Consider the following 21499-nt stretch of genomic DNA (forward strand, 5'->3'; position numbering starts at 1 on the left):
CCACAGATTATGATGCAAAACCACAAGGCTGCCCATATTGCAGCCAATTCCCTTGGCGACCTTTTTAGGTGTGGTCAGGGGTAGATCAGATTCTGTCCACAATTTGTGGAGTGACTCTGGGTCCGGACCTTCTTTGTCCAGGGTCCTTAACAGTGGCATCTGAAATACCTGCAAGACTGTTATCGCGTGGAGGGCAGATGCTTTGTGTCCTGCAGAAATATATGCTTTTTCAGCAATGTGAGCTGTGGTTCGACATGGCTTAGCAGGCAATGAGGCAGTTTTCCAACCTCGGGATGGAGGTGAGCCACGACAGCGTCCTCAATGGAAGGCAGTCACACATACCCTCTTTTCTCTGCTCCTTCCACTGATGTGAGAAGTTCCTTGTGCATGGGCTTGGACTGAGTGAGGGGAGCGCCATGAACGAGTGAGCTCCTCGTGGAGCTAAGGGAGAAAGGGGTACATCCGTGTGGCCGCTCATGTCAAGGAAAGACCTGACCATCCAGAGGTTAGAGGCACTAGTGAGCATGGCATAGTCCTCTCCACAGCCAAAGTCAAGTCAAGTCACCTTTATTTATATAGCGCCTTAATACAGATTGTGTCAAAGCAACTGAACAACATTAATAAAGAAAACAGTGGGTCAATAATGCAAAATGACAGTTAAAGGCAGTTCATCATTGAGTTCAGTGATGTCATCATCCAGCTCAGTTCAGTTTAATAGTATCTTTGCACACATTTGACAACAGTGGCAAGGAACCAAAACTCAATCAGTGACAGAATGGAGAAAAAAACCTTTGGAGAAACCAGGCTCAGCCTGTGGGCCAGATGAAACAAGCACTTCCAGGCTGCAGCAAAGTCACATTGTACAGAGGACTCAACTGGTTCCTGTGGTCTTGTCCCTGTGTCTTGTCCCGTAGGTTGTCTGAGACAAGGTCTTTACAGGGGATCTGTATCTGGGGCTCATTTAGTTGTCCTGGTCTCCACTGTCTTTCAGGGCTGTAGAGGTCCTCTCTAGGTGCTGATCCACCATTTGGTCTGGATACGTACTGGATCCGGGTGACTGCAGTGACCATCTGATCTGGATACAGACTGGATCTTGTGGCTACGGTGACCTCGAAATAAGAGAGAAACAGACTAATATTAGCGTAGATGCCATTCTTCTAACGATGTAGCAAGTACATTGGGTGTTATGGGAAGTGTTTCTGGTTCACCTAATTAATGCAGCATAAAGATCCTTTAACAGATTTGGATATTAGATGCGTATTAGTGTGTTATGTGTAAACCAGGTGGAGAATGTGGGAGCTAGGCTGACATCTGCTCATCGGTAGAGCCTCCTGATGGAGTAATCTGTAGTGTGCCAGCCCACAGCTCGAAGGCGGTGGATGAAGAAGATTCAGGAGCCAGCTGGCCACTGCATAGAACAACGGCCATCCTTGCACAAAGGATCTTGATTGGCAATTCCTCGCAGACTTTACAATCCGATCCATTGCCGCCTCAGCATGGGCCTGGCCCAGACACTGCACGCTGCACACTGCACACTACACAATCCTTGTGTGCATCAGGAAAGTTGACGGGCCCACCAAATGTGGCAAAGAGACATCTTCAAAAATACTCCGCTGGAACACTAGAGGCACTGCTTTCCACGTCATCCACTCTAGTCGTGCAGGTCAGCAGCAGAATCAGACTCCAGGTGAAGAAAAAAAGATTCTGAGGAACTTGGCACCCAACATCGCTTATATAGCCAGCCAATCAGGCAAATGCTTGGATGCCCTTGGCTTTTGCAAACCAATCAGGCTTTAGCATTTCAAGGAAAAGGAATTTCCCAGTAGTAATGTCAAGAAACAAAAGATTAAAAAAAAATTACAATAAGACAAATAACTGATGAGGTTCGCTGGTCATACTGCGTGTGCATTTACGTAATGCCTTTGTTTATGTCATGGATGCCTTGATTCACACTGCATTGTTTTTGTTTTTTTAAATGGCATTATCACATTAAGTAAAACCATTTCCTTTTATATTTGATTTGAAACAAAGTGGCACAAATGCAAAGATTCTTCATCCTAGATACTTTTTGGGAATCCTTAACGTGGATTATGTTCATGATGCTGCCAATGCCATTTTCTTTTGTTCACTGCCATTGAAACCTTTATTCCTTACAATTCTCCATTAAACATGCGTTTCACTCATTTGTTTGCAGTTACTTGGTTTCATTGTCAGAGGACAGGCATACTAACATCATCTTTGCCCATTTCTTTGTCTTGAGATGAACAGGCAGGCCTCTTTACTAGGGTTAATAACACTGAATGATGTGTCAGATTTATTCACAACATATATGAATGTTTGTTACATGACCTAGCACTATAAAACTGAGTTGTACAGTGTACAGTAATGAGCCAAAACACAAAAGCTACTGATTTTTAGAAATGTCCACTGAAGAGATCATACACACAACTGATTAACAGGTTCAAAAACACAATTAGCCAAAAAAAAAAAATCAAAAGATGTCATTCTCTGCTGCAATTCTTGTTGTTTGAATAATCTTAATATACAGCATGACACAAATGATTTGCACATAATAAAACCTGTTGTCCCTTGAAATCCCATCCTCAGAATGCTCTAAAGAAGATTTACTGTGCACATGCAGGCTAACAGAATGGTCTGGTTTAAATGCAACAACCATAGAAAACAACTCTGCTCCATCAAAAAAAAAAAAAAAAATGTTGATAGTAACATGCTTACAACGGTGGTCTAGTGCAATCACTCTATGTACACAACACATTTGTTCTCTTTAAAAACTGTTTGACGAGTCAATTATTTTCTAAGAGATTATTAATCAGAAGTGAAATTGATGGCAAATCTTTCATGGGTTGTCCTGCTACAAATAAACCATCCCATATAATTCCATTATTATATAGGTTATACAGCTAAACTTGTATTTAACCTGGAACATTAAGTACAAATATAACAATGACAGTCTGAGCTTATGTCATACTATGCATTATAAATCCAAAGGAATCTCTTCATCCAGCGTAACAAATGTGCAGAAACTATTTGAAAACAAAGGCACATCATGTGAGTCCCAGGACGTGATTGACACTTCATACGTACAAAACACAAAAAAATGCCAGCACTGTACCAGCAAAGACACATTTTACACTTTAAAATCACAGTTCTGACTCTAAGCATCAAATTTGTTGAAACAATAGCTTTGCTACAGTCATTATAAGTAATTACCATTGAAATAAAGGTGTAAAATCATGATTATTTAAGGTTTTAGCAGCTGATTGTACATACACGTACACCTCTAGAGTTAGCATGGAGAACAGTTCTTTCTGTTAAGCATTATTCAGGAAATTTCACCAGTAAAACAACGAAGGAATGTTTTTATGGACCCACTGTTCTTTATCAAGAGTCTTGTCAAGTTTTGCAATCTACTAGATTATGTAAGCATGGGGAAACATAACAACAAAAATCACACATTAATGACAACATCCTCTTCCTCATCCCTGATATCCTCCGACAGGCCGTCGTCAGAATGCCTATTTTCTTCATCAACACCAGTACCATGTGGGCTGATGATGTAGCGGTAGTCTCCACCAATAGCAAGAGCTGCTCCTGATGACACCATAAGCCAGTCCTTTTCATCTTCCTCTATACCTGCACACCGCCACGGTACCCCCCATGAGGGCTCTTCACTTTTATGGGTCCCGGCATCAGCCACCAGCCCAGAGGCCTGTTCTCCATCCTCTTCCTCCAGGTTCACATACAGCAGTGGTTCTTTTACAGGAGGGGGATTCAGCTTTGTACACAAGAGCTCCAACTGGTCAATAAGGTTTTGAAAACTAGGACGACACTTTGGGACAGGAGACCAACAGCTATGCATGATTTCATAACTGGAAGTGATAAAAGATGGAACAGTTTTTATATTAATCATATCTATGTACAGTGTATTATATATATATATAAACATATATATATAGACACACACACACACGTAAAATTGGTGTAGAATTTGCTAGTAAACTTCTAAAACAATTATAAAGAAATGGCAAAATGTATAACAGATTTAACTGTAACTATCTTTAAATGTATAAAGATTTAACAAAGGAAATTTTGAAGCAGAAAAACTGAAATCGTATTAAAACATACTCCAAAATCTTTGTTTTTTTTACAAGCAGAATGAATATCTAAAATTAGTGTGGTTTTAAATAGTTTTGTAACATTTAGCATTAAAAACTCCGTTCAAAAGTTGTTTTTAAATAAATGAATACTTTTATTCAGGAAGGATGCATTAAATTGATCAGAAAAATATACTTTTACATTGTTACACAAAACAGAATAAATTCTGCTTTTTTTTAATTTTCGTCAATCAAAGAATCCTGATAATTATGAGTTTTCCACCAAAATATTAAGCAACATTGTTTTCAACATAAGAAATGATAACAAATGTAACCCTTTCCCCGCCAGTGTTTATGAAAAAAGTTGCCATCATTTTTTATTATTTGTATTAAAATTTCATGGCCCCCAGAATATTTTGTTTTATAAATATCTGAACATGCAATACATAAAAATAAAGAACAGAGCCTCTACGTAAAAAAAAAATAAAAAAATTGAAGCATTCTTTTTTTATCAACACTTGAAGTTTTTTATTTAAAAAAAAGCAACATTTTGAGCAAAAAGCAGATAAATTCAAAATTTCCTCAAATACTACATCTGCATCATATTCAGTAGGATGATCAAAGCAAAGATGCAGTAGATCTCTTTCATTAACACCCCCAAAGCTTCACAATCCTTTGCTGATGATTGTGAGGTCTGTTCTAGCGTGTCATATATGTATCCAGTCTGTAGCTAATTACAAATATCTGGGATTTTGGATGGATAAAAACCTGAACTTTAAATATCTTGCAAAGAAATTAAATTCACATTGTGTTTTTTGTGTAGGCTAAAGTCCTGTTTTTCCTTGGCGTCACGAAAATGCTTAGTTGCTAGCCTTTTTCTGTCACAGATTGACTATGGGGATTGGGGATGCTATCCACAGATTTGCCTCTCTTTCCACCTTGTCCAAACTTGACCCCCTTTATATTTCTGCTCTCAGATATGTTACTAACTCTAGTTTTAGGACACATCATTGTATATTGCACAGTATGGTAGGATGGTCATCCCTCAATTTGCGCAGGCTTGAACACTGGTATATTTAAGTTATTTTAGGATAACTTACAAATTATTTAAATAGGACATTTTTATCATTTCAAAGCTGTCATAATCTCAGGTCACATAATTGGCTACAGTTCAAAGTGCTGGCTATGAGATCAGAGGCTGGAAAGCTAAGTTTGTTTTATTATGGCCCTTGGTCTTGGAATGATGTGCAGACCAAACTCAAACTACAATCCCTCATCTCTTTAAATGATTTTAAACATAGAATAAAGGAGCAGGTCACTGCTAATTGCAGTTGTTTTGCCAATTCTACTACCACTTAACTCCTTATGATTTAATAATGTCGTATCTGTGATCAGTATTATGGAAGGTATTGTGTAATATCTAAATGTTTGCGCTGCTGCGCTGTGTTTCAGGGTTGTATAATATTTTTTGTGGAGACTTGTTTTGTTGAGTTTTCTGTTGTATCAAATGAAAATGTTAGTTTGTTTTCATTGTGGCTTGTTAAATATTTAATTCTGCCATCCGACCCTGTCTTGACCAGGTCTCACTTGTAAAAGAGGTTTTAACCTCAATGTGCCTTTCCTGTTTAAATAAAGGTTAAGAAGAAGTTTGAGCTTCTGTGTTCAGTGTACTTGTGGCACACTTTTGTTACAATCACTCTTTCATTTATATTTTTCTTTTTATCGGATGTCTAGACATTTGGACGTTTATACAGTATATATATATATATATACATTGTATATACACACACACACACACATAGAGTGAGAGAGTGTATCTTGTAATATATATACATACATACATCTATTTATTTTACTCTCTGCACAACCCTGCATACACTCTGTATACCTGAAGTGTGCACTAAACATACATTCCTATAGGAATATACAAGTATCGGATCAGAACTCGATATCGGCAGATACTCTATATAAAATGACTCCGATCGGGGGCACAAAAAACCTGATCGGGACATTCCTAATATGATATATTAATTAATCAAACTTACATGTCAGCAGGACAGTCTGGAGGCTGTTTGAGTCTTTCTCCTTTGATAAGATACTCATATATTTCGGAGTTCTCCACCCCTGGATAAGGTGTTTGGCCTCTAGTCATGATCTCCCACATGGTCACACCAAATGCCCACTTAATTAAAAAAACAAACACAAAAAACATCAGTAACAGGCACAGAAAAAGCTTTACCAGATGAACAAGGGATATATACACTAGTAAACACAGTAAAGAAATCATGAGCATTTTTGTTTTCAGAAACTTTCATTTTAATATATTGCATGTCTTTCTGGGATACTCGATTTTGTTTGTCAACTAGATTTATATTATAACCACTAAATTCTAGAACCAACTGTTGTGAGAATAGCAATGCTTTGGTAAGTTGTCTGCTATTTTAAGAAGAATGTTTTAGGTCTAAAGGTCTAAAACTATGAAATACTAACAACTAATATTAAAGAAATAACATATACAGACAAACAGTGTTCATTACCACATCACTGTGTGTTGTGTAGACATTATCTGCCAGGCTTTCCAAAGCGATCCACTTTACAGGCAACTTAGAGACAGATCCTTGTCTGTAGTAGTCACCGCTGTAGATTTTCTTTGAAAGACCAAAATCTGCCACACACACACTCCTGTGTTCATTTAGCCTAAAATTTAGGATGCAGATGACAGGAAATATTACACTTGAGCTAAACTAAGCTTGAGTTGGTGGTTAGTTAGCAATATAAATATTCTGGATTATTTACATGCACTTTCAATATGATCAAAAATGTGTCCCTGTTACATGCACATGAAATAACTCACATGCAGTTGCGAGCAGCCAAATCCCGATGGATGATATTTTTGCTGCTCAGATACTCCATCCCTCGAGTAATATCCAGCATAAACTGGATAAGAATTTGCTGAGAGAGAGACTACACAAACAAGAAATAACTTCAGACATCTATATCTACAGCAGCTGTGTGTTTTAGGACGTGACATGTAATAAACGTACGAAAGGTTCATCTCCGAGGCGTGACATGAGAAGATACGTGTGGAGATCTCCATGTTTCATGAAGGGAAGGATCACCATAGGAATAGGTAGCTTCTGCTGGGCTCTCCTGTGCAGACTCACACCTGCAGGAGTTAAATCACAACCATATTTGCTCCACATGCTAAAGCAAACCGATTGTAATCCAAAGGTCAAGCAGAAAAGGAAAAGTGTGCCCACTAACCAATAAGCTGAATGACATTGGGATGATGGAAGTCTTTCATATAGGCAGCTTCTTTCAGACATTGCTCAATGTCACTGGATGAGTTAATGTCAGCTGTAAGAGCACAGAGAGAGATGCATCAACGCACAGAAACAATGACAGCACCAATATCATGGGTCAAAGACATCCAACTGCTCATTAAACCAATCATTTTAGAAGTTCACTTACTTTTTAGAACTTTCACAGCGACCTTCTGTCCGGAGTTATTTTCTGATTTGAGAAAACCTTCTCTTACAGAACCAAACTCACCTAGAAAACAAAACCAAATGTTATTAAAACTGTCTGTGTATTTTGCATTTAAAAAGTCATTTAGAAAAAAAAAGAATATTATTATTTATTTAGCAAGGTTGCATTAAATTGATCAAAAGTGACAGTAAGGACATTTATAATGTTACAAAAGATATTTTATCATCTATTCAGTTATTTTGAACTTTCCATTTCCATTCCATTCCAACACTGAAAGCAAAAATATCATTGCTTCCACAAAAATATTAAGCAGCAAAAATTGTTTTCAACACTGAACCATCATTAATCATATAAACATCCATGTCATGAATGCACCTTTTCCAAGCATGCGTCCCAGAGTTAATAGCCTTTCAGAGATGAGAACATCCTGTAACTTGGCCTTCAAATCACTGTTGATTCCTATACTGTCCACTAGAGGGAAACAGAGTCGAAATTCATAATTTCCTGTAAACATGTACTGTTGGATGTCAATGATAGTGCAGTCATGCGTGCCAGTAACGTGTTCACTTACATGTAGATTCAGGGGGCTCAGGGAACTGCCTGTTGAAGGACCTGGCAGCTGTAAAGGAAACTGGTACATCTGTCCCTGAAGCTGCAAAAGCAGAGCTGCAAACAAACCAAAACATTAATAACCCATATTTCAGAGTTTTCAATAACAATTTCGAAATGCATTTTAACCAAACTGGCTAAAAAGGTAAAACATACAAACACATGATGATTAGAAGTGAGAAATTCACAGACATTTATGAAGTTTTAAATAATGTTAAACATAGTTGATCCAAACTGTAAAAGGATCACAGTTTACCAGATTTCAGTTATAATTCACACAAAATGTGTAGCTGCTACATTTTGGGCAGCACATTCAGTAAAAACATACCCAAACTGGGTCTCTTTGCCCCTGTTGCGGACCAGTACAATCAACAGGAGTCCCACCATGGTGGCCACAAGAAGGCTGAAAAGCAGTCCCACCCACATATGGCCCCTCAGGGTCTGAGCCTGCATGGCTGCAATGAGACAACATTAGCTTTAAACACCACTTTTGCTCAAAAGTGCCTGAAGCCATTTCTGCATAATGAACCACACAAATAACACAACAACAACAACAACAAAAGTTTTTCTAAATGCATTTTAATAGACTGATTCATGCAGTGAAAGAACACACTATAAATGCGCACGCACATGCACTAGTCCAACCTGCTAGACTTCATCGTAACGAATGCACACATTCTGTAGGCGTTTTGTTTGCTTTTTGCGATATACTGGATAATATTAAATCACACATAGTTAAAACAACAGTTGCAATATTATTGCAGGATTCGCAGACCACTTCGAACAACCCTATACTTTTTAGATTTTTATAATGCATTGTCTTCTTATCGATCCACCAGTTCACATTTAAAGCTCTGCGTGTTTGCAGGTTAAAAACATTAGTCGATTTCTGCTTTGTTCTGAACTCTGAACAAAACAACAGTTTTATTGAAAATGCTCATTCATTCTGCCAGCAGGTGGAGCATTTGGTAGAATCTAACGGTTTCCTTGGTAACAGCAGAACACAAAGCAGCACAGCACCCTTCTTCGAACTGCAGCGCTCATGTTGATTTAATGACGTTAATGAAGCCTTTTGAAGTTTAATCGTCACATTCAGCCATATCGCAAATCTGGTCTTTCCGTACCCAAATTTAAGACCTCTTGAAATCATAATTAAGACATTCCTGTACAATTTAAGAAGTTTTAAGGCCCTTTTAAGACCAACGGAAACCCTGATTCCTTGAACATGCGATCACAGAAAAGCTGCAGTGACTGCAGAAATCCCAATTTCACAAGGCAGGAGGGCATTCAATGAAAGTGGACAGACCTGACACGGGCATCACAAGAACAGACGGACTCCACGGGCCACATCCTGCCTTTGTGCACGCGGCAACCTGGAAGGTGGCGTTAAAGAATCGCCCAGCACCTGAGAGACGGGCAACGTTGTCCTTAAACAGTAAGGGATCCTATAAAGACAAAAATCCAATTTAGCATAAAAGTGAAGGGTGGATGGCTCTTAAACGTCACAGCAGAGGAGAACCTCTTCACTTTAGACATCCAAACCTGGTATACATGATATTGCATATCAGATTAACTAATTACATTTTTAAACATTACAAACAATAAAATAAGTTAATTCTTTATATTAACAAGTGTGTTTTATTTATACAGAGCTTTATACAATGCAGATAGTTTAAAATCACGGTAATAAACAGGAAAATACCAGCATTAATGCTGCAAAATTCTTAAATTACTTAAATTTCAGCTTTAAAGCAGCTCTAAAGAAAACAATAGTGTCATTATTCAGTTCAATTTGGATTGGGTGATGATTTAGTTCAGATCAATAACGATGTCAGTGTTGCAAAGTTCATTGGTTCTGAAATGAATTATTAAATTCAGTTATAAAGCAGATCTAGCAAAGTAAATAGCTCCATTATTCAGCTCTAGTCAATATTGATTATATACATTTCAAGAACAGTGTCAATGTTTCAATGTTCATTAATTACTAAATGAATCATTCATTTGAGCTATAAAGCAGCTATACAAGTGGCAATAATGTCATTATCCAGCGTCAATTTTGAATCAGTCCAGAATTCAGTGTAGCAGAATTTCCTTTATAAGTGTCTTCCTTTACAATGATGTACCTGACTCTCTCCTCCCTGGTTCCACTGCACTTTATAAGCCAGCAGCCTTCCACGCAGCTCCTCCTTTTCCAGTGCCGCCCAGGACAGAGTGAGCTGCTGCTCGCTGAGTTCAAAGGTGAAGTTCTTTGGAGCTGCTGATGGTGCTGTGAAAGAAAGTTATGAAAACAGTAAAAAAGGGAGAGTGCAGAGGGTCAGTTACCACTGTACAAACAAAAGCATGAGTCACACACTTCAGCATAACAATAAATAAGCTGCAGACAGGCCCAGATTAAATATTTTTGGTTTTGTTTATATAGAATCTGTTTAATTGATTTTAAAATGGAGAGAAGAGAGTACTATTACACTTTTATTTATAGTAGATAATAATGGGGGGGAATCTGCAGTAATCAAATCCATTAAAACAGCTGCAATGACTATTTTGGCCAGTAGGCAGCATATTGGACGCTGTATGTGGCAGCATTGCATTTAAATGGATTGGGGACACACACAATGGTGCATTGTACCACTCAGCTTGGAATCTCCTGGACTGCAGCCAGTGCTAGCAGTTTACAAACATGCAAACAGGGTCAACTTCAGAAACCCCTTCTGCTCCTCAAACCCATCCACCAGCTCCTCCTCTTCCAAACCCCTTCACCCCAGGCATCTGGCCAGAACCAGCTTTCTGGGCCATTTGTTTACTTCAAACCCACCAAAATGTTGGTCAGACCGGCTAACGGTTTTATCCCTGATGGAATGTGAACAATGTTAGTCACTCTGTTCTAGTCTGTTCTACCACAATTTATGATTAAATATGTCAGTCAACTAGCTCTTGTTGATCCAAACCCAACAATTAAGTGATGTATTCAGCAAACCATATTGTAGAGAACTATAAGCTTCATTCAAGACGGATCTGAATTCTACAAACGCAATTTCCTTCCTTCCTTCCTGGATTCCTCTTGTAGTACCTCAACACACTTAATGCAGACACAAAGTATAGGGATGACCAGATTAAATTTCACATGAAAATCAGTAATAAACATTCAAAACTTTATTGACATTTAAAAAAAAACGAATAAAAACAACAAAATTACTAAAATCTTAAATTAAATTAAAATACAAACAGAAAATATAAAAATAAAATCTAATTCGAACTATTAACAAATAAAAAAAACTATCATAGTAAATGTCAATATGATACTCAAACCTAAAAAAACATTCTGTCTAATGAATTTGAGTTTTCCAACATAGTCTACACACATTCTGGAGGGACTTCAAATGGTTTACTTATAGTCTGTATGTTAAGCTAAGATGGGGCATTTTAAAAATCAAGAAAGTTACACAAGTGAAGTCACCAAAACTAAAGAGCAATTTATAGCAAATAAAAAATTAAAAAAAAAAAATGTAAAAGAAAAGATCTGATCAAATTTGCACATGGGTACCTCACCATTCTGTAATTCAAACAGCAGAGCATTGAACTAGCTTTGCCAAGGTCATGGGTTCGATTTTCAGGGAATGCAGGAGCTGATAAAATATGTTTGCTTTGAATACAATACAAGCTGATTTGGATAAAAGCGTCTGGCAAATGCATGAATGTAAATCTGTAATTTAATTTCAACAGCAATGCATTTGAGCTAAAAAGCCATTTATGTTCATTTGACTCCTACCACATTATAAAGAAACACAGTGCATATATATAATGTCATTACCTTATCTAATGTTTCACATACCTGCCTCTGGAGTGTGAAAGTCCACCCAGGGAGAGAAGGGGGAAGAGCCCACCTCATTATCACACCGGATTCTCACACTGTAATTTGAGTAACTGCTGAGTCCCTCAAACACATGCTGGAAGGGAGGAACTACCACATCCACATCAGGAAGCTTTACCTTCTTTCCAGGTCCCTTTGACACCTACAGACAGATATTTCTCATCCCATTATCACACAAAATCATAATGTAACTCTAAAAGAAAAGTATTTTTTTGTTTAAAAGCATATGGATCTGAATCCTGAGGATTCTGGAAGAAATTACATTTGCTAACTATTTAATATATTTCTGCCACTGAATATAGGATTGAGAGGATTATGAGTTATAAATTAACAATTTAAAGTTTCTTTCCTTAGAATTTAAAGAAAAACTATTTTTTTTTGCATGGAAAATGTTTTCTCAAGAGAACAGTGAGATGATTTGATTTTTACAGATGTCTCGCTCTACTCCAGATGTAAGGAGGGACTATTGTATGGGTCACTAACATAATCTAAGCATTAAAAAAAGTAACCGTGTTATCTGAGAACCAAACACCACATTGTTAAAGTTAGGGTTCTTTACAATGGAAGACTGAGATGATGGTTGCTTTAAAAAGTACGAAAGCACCTTAAAAGTAATATGACCTTTGAGCAGGGTAAACCATCCCTCCTAATATCTGCTATGAGTTACACAGGAGGAAAGACGTGTGGGTTTAAAAAAAAAAAAAAAAAAGAGGGTGAATAAACGATTTTCATTTTGGAGTGGACTAAGAATGTATGGCAATAGAACAAGCATGAGGACATAAACAGAAAAAGACATGCAATCATCTCTAAAAATATATAGTAACTGGTATACTCTACCTGTATAATGCAGCTGGAAAGCTTTGAGTGCCCAGTGAAACCTGGACTCCATGTTAAAGTTATATTAAGATCAGACACATGATGTACCTTGACATCTCGGGGAGAATCAGGGGAGACTGCACATAAAAATCACATGTAAAGAAAAACATGCATAACATATTTCTCTTGTCTCTTCTGTTAGCCGTTTGTGGTTTTATTTGTATGGTTAACCATTTAATACAGTTGTTAAAATGCATGCAGGATTACTGCCAAAATAAAAACCAACAACTCATTTGGCATTCTGTATGCAATTACACTGAATTGCAGCAATAAAAGTTATGTAAACTGGAAGTGAGAATTATGAGGTATGTCTCACCTTTAATGTGCACTGTGCCTGTACGTGACACGGAGATACCTCGAGCATTCTTAGCCTCACAGTAAAACTTTATACTGTCATTCACACCTGGTTGAGCAAATGAGAAACACATTGCTGTGGTCAGCACTCCCTGGGGTCATCTCGAAATAAGCTTGCAAAAAGGCACATTAAATGGGTCACATTTCTCCCCAAAATCAAATATATATATACATATCTTCATTTACAATTATCTTTTGTTTTTCAGCATTTTATATACAGGACATTTTTAAGAAGTGGTTTCAAGAAGAACTAGTTGAACTTGGACAACCCGTACTGTAATTTGATTTAGAGGAGTTGCAAAAAGAGTGAAACAGAAAACAGGAGATTCTGAAAAACTCAAAGAAAGATTAAAACTCATTACATCTCAGCTCACCTCGTGAACAAGGACATGATAGCGGTGACATTGTTTTAAATCAGGACAGAGTTATCTGTCCTCAGTAAACTGCTTGGAAAAAACAACAGCTCAGTTCTCAACACTGAGTGAGTCAAAAACCCATTTATGTCAAAGGTGGCTAATAATATGGCTGCATTACACACAGTCTTACATAGACCTAATGACTCAATGATTTCTCAGCATTAGGCTGTTAAAATGGAAAGTTTACTTTACAGGGCCTCACCACACTAGCAGTATTGATTACTATAATGCATTCCCTTACAAAACAAAAGATCCAGTTTCAAAATGTAAAGGCAGGGCTGTAAACTGGCCTTGACATTATCCACTAACAGAAGTCTTCTTTTTTAACCACAAGAACATGCTGACTTGTAAAAGTCTTTATGAAACTAATAAATCAAACACACCAAAAATATTCCCAAAGTCACCCTGTTGATAAAAATCTCTCTCTTTGTAATGTTGCACTTCATGCAAGCACAAACTTGTCCCACTGGAAACACACTACTGTTCAACCTTTGTACAAACTCAAAGTCACTCCACCTGCTGAAAGCAGCCAGTGACTCAGTTCTACAATTTATCTGCCCAATATACCACCTGACAGCAGATTTGAAAGAGGATTTCTGTATTTAGATGTTTCACATGATGTTTCATAATGTGATTAAATATACCACTGAATCACTGACTGTTTGATGTCATGCACAAACAAACTTTCATAGAATAATGAAATATAGGAGTGTTTTCAAAGCAGAATTGGGGCGTAACTAACTAAACAAAGTGGCACTACTTACATAACCACATTTACAGTTGTATGAGCAAAAACATTAACTTTAAAAATGTAACTTTAACTTTGCTTAACAATGAATGTTGGAAGATGCCCATCACCTGATTAGCATATGGGTTAGCTCTATCTATAGCATGTATGGCATTTGCATTTGCATTTATGATGTGATTGTAATGTAAGCTTGCTAAACACTTCTGGAGATTTCAGGGCATGCATGACTGGAAAGGCTGCGGAGTTGACTTGCTTCAGAAGGATTTTGGGGCCAAATACCCACACTTGCAGACTTGGCCACTTGAGAGCATGTGTACATGAAAGAAATTAAAGCATAGAACTGTCCCAGATCTAATAAATGCCAAAGATCAGTGCCCTTTAATACCCAGTCGCCCACTAATTCTGATTAAATAATGATTATACTGTAGTATAAATGTAGTAAACTTATTTTTTTGTATAACCACAGTTTTACTACAAATACCAATATTAAATTATGGTTAGTGTAGCAAAACCAAGGTAAATTTGTGGTTATAGTTTCACTACAGTAAAACATGTTTTTTTGGTGTTATTTGGGGTAAAACCATGGTTATTTTTCATAAAGGATCTGTATCTGATTTAGAACAAGCAGAAATCTGTGAGAAATATAACAACCCACTGATAAAAATGTGCTTTTATAGAAGCAATAGCCATGTGGGTAGTACTGTGTCATATGCCATAGCTGTGCACAAAGTGTTCGAGTTTCAGTTCAAGCTTCAGGCTTATTTGTTCATTAATGGAGTCATCAGCAACTAGTTGATATCAACTTTAAAAAAAAAATCTTATATCGTCAACCCCTACTACTGAAAACACATTTTAAAAGTATTATTTAGTACAAAATATTAGAAACCAAAATGTTTAAATTGTAAAAACATTCTTTGCATTTTTACAACATGTAGTAAGTGTGTTCAATCATGTAAATAAATAAAAAAATCTATGCATACTTGCAGTCTTCACACCCACTTGAAAATTTGAGGAAAATATGACAAGTGCAAATACCACAAATGTGTCTCACCTTTAACAGAAAGAACTGAGGGTGAGGGCGTGAAATCACCCTTCTGTTCACCTCCCAGCCACCACAGCACCTCCACAGGCTCTGGAGGACCCGATGCAGCACACGTCAGGTTGAACGGCTCCCCTGCAAATGCAGCCACATCCTCCTGTTCCACCACAAAATGAGGCACACCTGAAATACGAACAGGAGGTGGCAATATATCTAATTTTTGCACTGAATCATCTGAGAAATCGATCATTTGATGGATGCTGCAGCAGCATCTGACATACCTTCTACTGTAATCCAAGCAGGCTCTGAGGAAATGATCCTGCCCTGATATTCAACCTCACACCAGTACTTCCCGGCATCTTGTTGCTGCACGGATTTAACACTAAAAACAAAGAAACGATCAGAACAGACACTCTTTTAAAGGGTCAAATAAACCTCATATGACATTTGTGTCATTTACACGGCCTCATGTCGATGTAAATCAAAATAAAATTAACCGACCAACTGTGTCTTGAGCACAAGTGCATACATTTATATAAAACATTTGCAACATTCACACTGTTACCGAAATAAATCGAATCAACAGTGAACTAGACATGTGCTGGTATTCGGTAGTGCAATATATTATGATAATGAATATGCACTTTTAAATACCGCGAATAATTATATATTACAAATTATTCCAAATTTGGAATGCATTTTAAGAATACTTTTCCCATCAATTGGTCAAAATGCATAACACCACTGGAGGCTGCTTAAAAGACCCATGTGCGCTTTTTATGTAAACAAGCACGCATGAGAAGCACATGAGGGAACATGTGAGAGACACGCTGAACGAAAGCACATTCACTCTCTGACAGATGGCGCTAAACTGCAAAAAATGCAGCCTGGAAACCCCATAAATAAAGATCAGATTTGTGGATTTGCTGTGGTGTTCATCACAGCCAAATACTTAAATATTTAGACTAAATAGGCTATTTATTTTCTAACTTTTTTTCCATTTTAATCTAGACTACAACATGCCCTAGAGTTTTGATTCTTTATTGTTCATTCACACTTTACATTAGGGCTTCATTAGTTAACATTAGTTAATTCATTAGTTAACATAAACTGCCAATGAAAAATTATTCTGAACATTCATTATTCTTAATTATTCCAATATTTAAACACGTAGTTAAAATCGAAGGTTGCAATTGCTTTATTTAATGAGCTAACATGAACGAAGATTTTTCTTAACTTCTTTAGAAAATGTAGCTATTGCTCATTGTGAATGCTAATGCATTAACTAAGGTTAACTAATGAGATCTTATTGTAAATTGATACCTATTGGTCTTTATAGTTCTTTTGCACTTTAATCTGTGTAAAACTTAATATATTTTTCTATATTGCTTTATTGTATTTAAATGTTAAATTATTTTTGTTATAAGAAAAAAGTTACTAAATCTCTTATACTGTATTATGAGATTATTGTGTTTTTACAACTGAAACTGTATTTGTTTCATAAAGAACTTTGCAATATACATGCATACATATATATATATATATATATATATATATAAACAATACTTATATATATTGTAACATCTAAAGTGCAACGACACTATACAGAACTCTACATTATTAACACTGTTGTTTCTTGTTTATTTTAATAAAGCTGCTTTGATACAATCTGTATTGTATAAATGGCTATATAAATGAACACGACTGTGACTTAAAAAAGTAGCAAATGCCACAACTTTGTCTAATTACGATCATTAAATAATGCCACATCCGTCTCAAAGTTTTACAACTAGACAGCCAGTCAGTCTAAGACTGCTGAGATTTATGTAGACAAAGGTCAGTTACGCAAACAATGGCATGACTTGCATTCACATGAAAGAAACACATGAAGTATACATTTATTTACAGCTATGACACCCACTAGACATTTATAGATTATGGTCTCAGTGTGGCATTCAGCAAGGAAACGTGACTTCTGTAATTCACTAAGCCAGTTTCTCTCTGCACTGATCGTTATCCTCTTTAGCCTAAAATTACAGCAGGAAAAACTTTCAACAACACATTTCCACCCAAACTCTGTTTAGTCTAAGACGGGAAACTGGACTGCGTCACAGCAAGAGATTATCAGCCCTGACAGCATTCAGCAAAGCAAGCTCATGTTACTAATGTCCATCTTCTGCATTACTCCTCGTCTTCTGCCTACATCCCAATCAGAAGGATTTACATTTACCTTCCTACAAAGATTTAATGGAAAGTTCAAAATGATCTTGCTATAGCATAACAGATTGTTTGTGAGCTTTATTTTGATTTATATGCTCTATCTGTATTCATGTAATGTGGTCTTCATGTGGCATTTCTTGTAGATTATGACTGTACACTACCATTTAAAAGATTGGAGTTATTTTTTTTTTATGTTTTTAAAATATGTATTTTATGGATGCATTTATTTGTATACAGTTAAACGGTAATATATAAATAAATATTTTTACAATTTAAAATAATTGTTTTCTATTTTAATAAATTTTAAAATGTTATTTCCGTGATGCAAAAGCTGAATTTTCAGCATCATTACTCCAGTCTTCAGAAATCATTCTAATATGCTGTTTTTGTTGCTCAATGGCAAAAACAGTTCAAGGTTCAAGTTTATTGTAAGCCCAAGGGGCAATTTTTGATGCAGCATAAAATCTGTAAACAACACACAACCATAATACTAAAAACAATCCATAAACAATACAAACAACACTCTCGAAGTTCTGCTGCTTATTTTTGTGGTAACAGCATTAATTTAAAGTAGAAATCTTATACATTTTAAATGCTTTTACTATAATTATTTTGCTTATCTTTGCTGAATAAAAGTATTAATTTCTTTTTTTTTTTTAATCAACTATGATAAACTGCACACAACTGAACATTTAGGAATTGAAAAACAAGAGCCCGGCAGAGTATCCCATTCCTAGCAGGCTGTTTGTTCACAAATACATAATAAACACAATCTAAAACCACCGAACATAAGAGTTATAAACCATAATGCAAACAAAGCATTCATATTGTGCTCAAGAACTAACTTACGAAAGGTAAAAAAAATAAAACTTGTGTAACTTTAAAGGTCAAAGTTATGTGCTACAATATCAAAGATCTGGACAAAAGAAGTCCTTGATAAAGTGTTTTTATCTTTCTTGGTGACTTTTATCATACAGATGGCCACACAGTGATGATACAAAAAAAATCTCAAGGTCACTGTCTCATGACAACTGGACAGACTCCCAAACAATTTAAAAGTCAAAGATTTAGTTCGAGAAACAGTAGTAATATAGGCGCTTGTCTTAGAAAACAACTTCTGACTGACAAATCATACGACAATATCTTTAAATCAGTTTCAACATCTCCTTCACTAAATCTGATGTTTCAGTTCTTGGCTGAAAACAGTTTCAACCAGTCACGTTTCATTTCTGATCACTGAAAAAACAAGAACTTCCAGGATTTTCGGTTTCGGGTTCATGTTTTCGTACCTGTAAAAGGTCTCCCAGTGATGTGCATCTAGTGTGATGTACATCTGGTCAGTGCTGTAGATCTTCTCTCCATCCTTCATCCAGATGATCTCTGGTTCACTCAAACCCTCAAAAGCACAGCCCAGACGGACCATGTTACCCTGAGTCACCGTTTGGTTGGAAGGGTTTTTGGTGAACTGTAGCCCTGAAGGACACGCAGTGTGACATGTTTCTAAAGCAAACTTACAACCACATTAATAGAGACATTTTGATCAAAATCTAATATTTCTTGTAAACCGTGTAATACATTTGAATTTCATAACATAATTAAACTCTTTATTTATCATCTATATTATCTAGATATAGTTCACCCACAGCAATATTATGAATAGACTGGAATTATATCGGGAAGCAATTGTTTCAAATTAAAAACATCCTAACAATGGATTAATTTATCACAAACAAACATATTTTTCAATTCACAGAGCATTACGTGTAGGTTACTTGTGGATTGAATGTTCAATTTTGGGTGGAATATTCCTTTTAAAAACACAGTATTTCACATCGAATGCTTTCTTGATGGCTTCCTGCCTTTAAATCTCAAGTAAATCACACAAGAAAAAAAAAGGAGAATAGCAGAACAAGACGTGCAAATGAAATGTACACCTTAAAAATTTGGAAAGAAGCTTCATATTCCCTTCAAGAGGCTTTTGTGCCCTTTTCTATTGTGATGGGACCATTTCTGGCATCTCTGTCAGTGTGCACGTTCTGACTGTGTACAGCAGTCGTCATGTATCCTGCAGATATCTGAAAGATCACCACTGTGACGGCACGACAGCTGGCCAAAACATCTGCATCAGAGATCACATCCTTCCCAGGAAACTACAGTGTCCTGTTCATGATATAACTCTACAACCAATAAAGTAGCATATCTATCTATCTATCAGCTGTAACAGAATAGAGGATCTAAATAGCTGTTTAAGCAGAATTATTTTGGTTACTTAATGATACATAAAAAAAATTTGTGGCTCTAATTTAAACACTAAAGTCTCTTTTTGAAACACGTTTTTAAATACCTTCACTGTCCACAATAAAGTTGTTAAAATATTAAAAGAACATTTTATGTATGTAAAAATAAAAAAATAAAAATCGACCACAAAAAAATAAATAATAATAATAAAATTGTGTTTTTTTCTGGATTTGAATATATAACGATATCCTGTCAATCCTTTGCATTATATTAAAAATGTGAAATTATTATGTGAAATGTTATAAAAGAGGATTATAATAACTTTTTGATGTGTTTATAATAAATATCCCGTGTATTTACACTTACACCGATGTTTATCGTGAAACACAGCATCAACACATCAGCACTGATGAGTTTAATTAAACACTAAGTTATCAAACTCTGATTAAACCATCATTAAACAAACTTACCATGAATTCCCTCATTGCAGTGTAGTAAAAAGAGCAGGATATAAAGAGAAAACCCCATTATAACATCTTCTGTTAAAGAGCTGAGTTATCTCCTTCACCTCAGGAAATAAAGTTTGAACAGCAGTGATTAGCTAATGAATTAACTTGATGTTCGTAAATCCCATTATATTCATAAACTTCACCGGAGTTTCAACTTCAAGATCACCCTGTTGCATTTATTTCATCATGCTCCCGTGATTAAACCGGTAAAAGTAGCATTTTGCTCATTGTTTTGATTAATCCAAAGCGCGGTGATCGTTCAGGTCAAGCAGCTCGATTTAGAAAAACACAGTAGGAAATATCTGAGGAGTCTGAGTGGCGCCCCCTGTATGTCACGTGACGCAACTACACTTCCCTCCACCACAAACCGAGTAACCTGTCATTTACAGCACATTATTTTTTTTACTTTTTGAACCTAAAGAGGTATTTTTTAAATGTATGTTGAATTATAAAGACAGCATGCTATTGCCAAATTAAATATTCAATTAAATTATATATAATTGTAAAGGCAACACAAATTTAAAAATAATTTAAAAATAATTGGTTCTTGTTTACACAATTATTCAAGGGTTTTCAAACTTTTGAAGCTAAATGCATACATTTATATATATATTACTTTATAAAAATGCTTTTGCCAAATTAAAAACTTGGCTTTTAAACTGGCTCTTATTGTATTGTTTTATTATTTTATATTGTAGTAATGGATAACTAAATAAAAAAAACTGTCCATTGTATTTATTTTATATATAAATAAAAAATGAAATTATAAAACAAACAATAAAATGTTTTGTGTAAACGTGAAGAGAAACATTTTCAACAAAGAAAAAAGATTATGATTGAAGATGTTATGGTTAAAAAGTGATATTAATTCCAGAATAAATTTAAATTAAAACAAACAAAAAAAAGCTACAGTACTCATTCTGGATTATTTCACTTGATTGTTATTTTACAAATACAAAAGCTAGAGAAAAAAAAAAAAAAAAAAAAAAAAAAAAAAAAAAAAAAAAAAAAAAAAAAT

The 21499-nt window shown here is 35.8% G+C and overlaps 1 protein-coding gene across 1 annotated transcript; it reads right to left on the bottom strand.

Moving 5' to 3' along the window:
* Positions 1 to 2277: 2277 nt before the first annotated feature.
* On the bottom strand, positions 2278 to 20817 carry LOC128031413 (tyrosine-protein kinase receptor TYRO3). Its single transcript, XM_052619664.1, has 19 exons — positions 20443 to 20817; positions 19024 to 19207; positions 15796 to 15896; positions 15527 to 15697; positions 13274 to 13360; positions 12919 to 13034; positions 12043 to 12223; positions 10337 to 10479; positions 9520 to 9658; positions 8542 to 8668; positions 8176 to 8270; positions 7980 to 8075; positions 7587 to 7667; positions 7380 to 7472; positions 7160 to 7281; positions 6970 to 7079; positions 6653 to 6812; positions 6161 to 6297; positions 2278 to 3890 (listed from the first exon to the last, which is right to left on the bottom strand). Exons 1-19 carry the CDS (start codon positions 20498 to 20500, stop codon positions 3470 to 3472), a joined length of 2622 nt encoding a protein of 873 aa, XP_052475624.1. The 5' UTR covers positions 20501 to 20817; the 3' UTR covers positions 2278 to 3469.
* Positions 20818 to 21499: the final 682 nt, after the last annotated feature.

Source organism: Carassius gibelio, chromosome A17 (assembly GCF_023724105.1).
Source record: "Carassius gibelio isolate Cgi1373 ecotype wild population from Czech Republic chromosome A17, carGib1.2-hapl.c, whole genome shotgun sequence".
Classification (NCBI taxonomy): domain Eukaryota; kingdom Metazoa; phylum Chordata; class Actinopteri; order Cypriniformes; family Cyprinidae; genus Carassius; species Carassius gibelio.

Bases quoted from the DNA above. Each gene is read 5' to 3' on its own strand.
- LOC128031413 (XM_052619664.1), bottom strand. From the start codon at position 20,500: ATGGGGTTTTCTCTTTATATCCTGCTCTTTTTACTACACTGCAATGAG. The intron at 13,035-13,273 runs GTGAGACATACC...TTTTATGTGCAG, and splicing joins AGGCACAGTGCACATTAAAG to TCTCCCCTGATTCTCCCCGA. The intron at 8,076-8,175 runs GTAAGTGAACAC...GTTTCCCTCTAG, and splicing joins TGAGCCCCCTGAATCTACAT to TGGACAGTATAGGAATCAAC.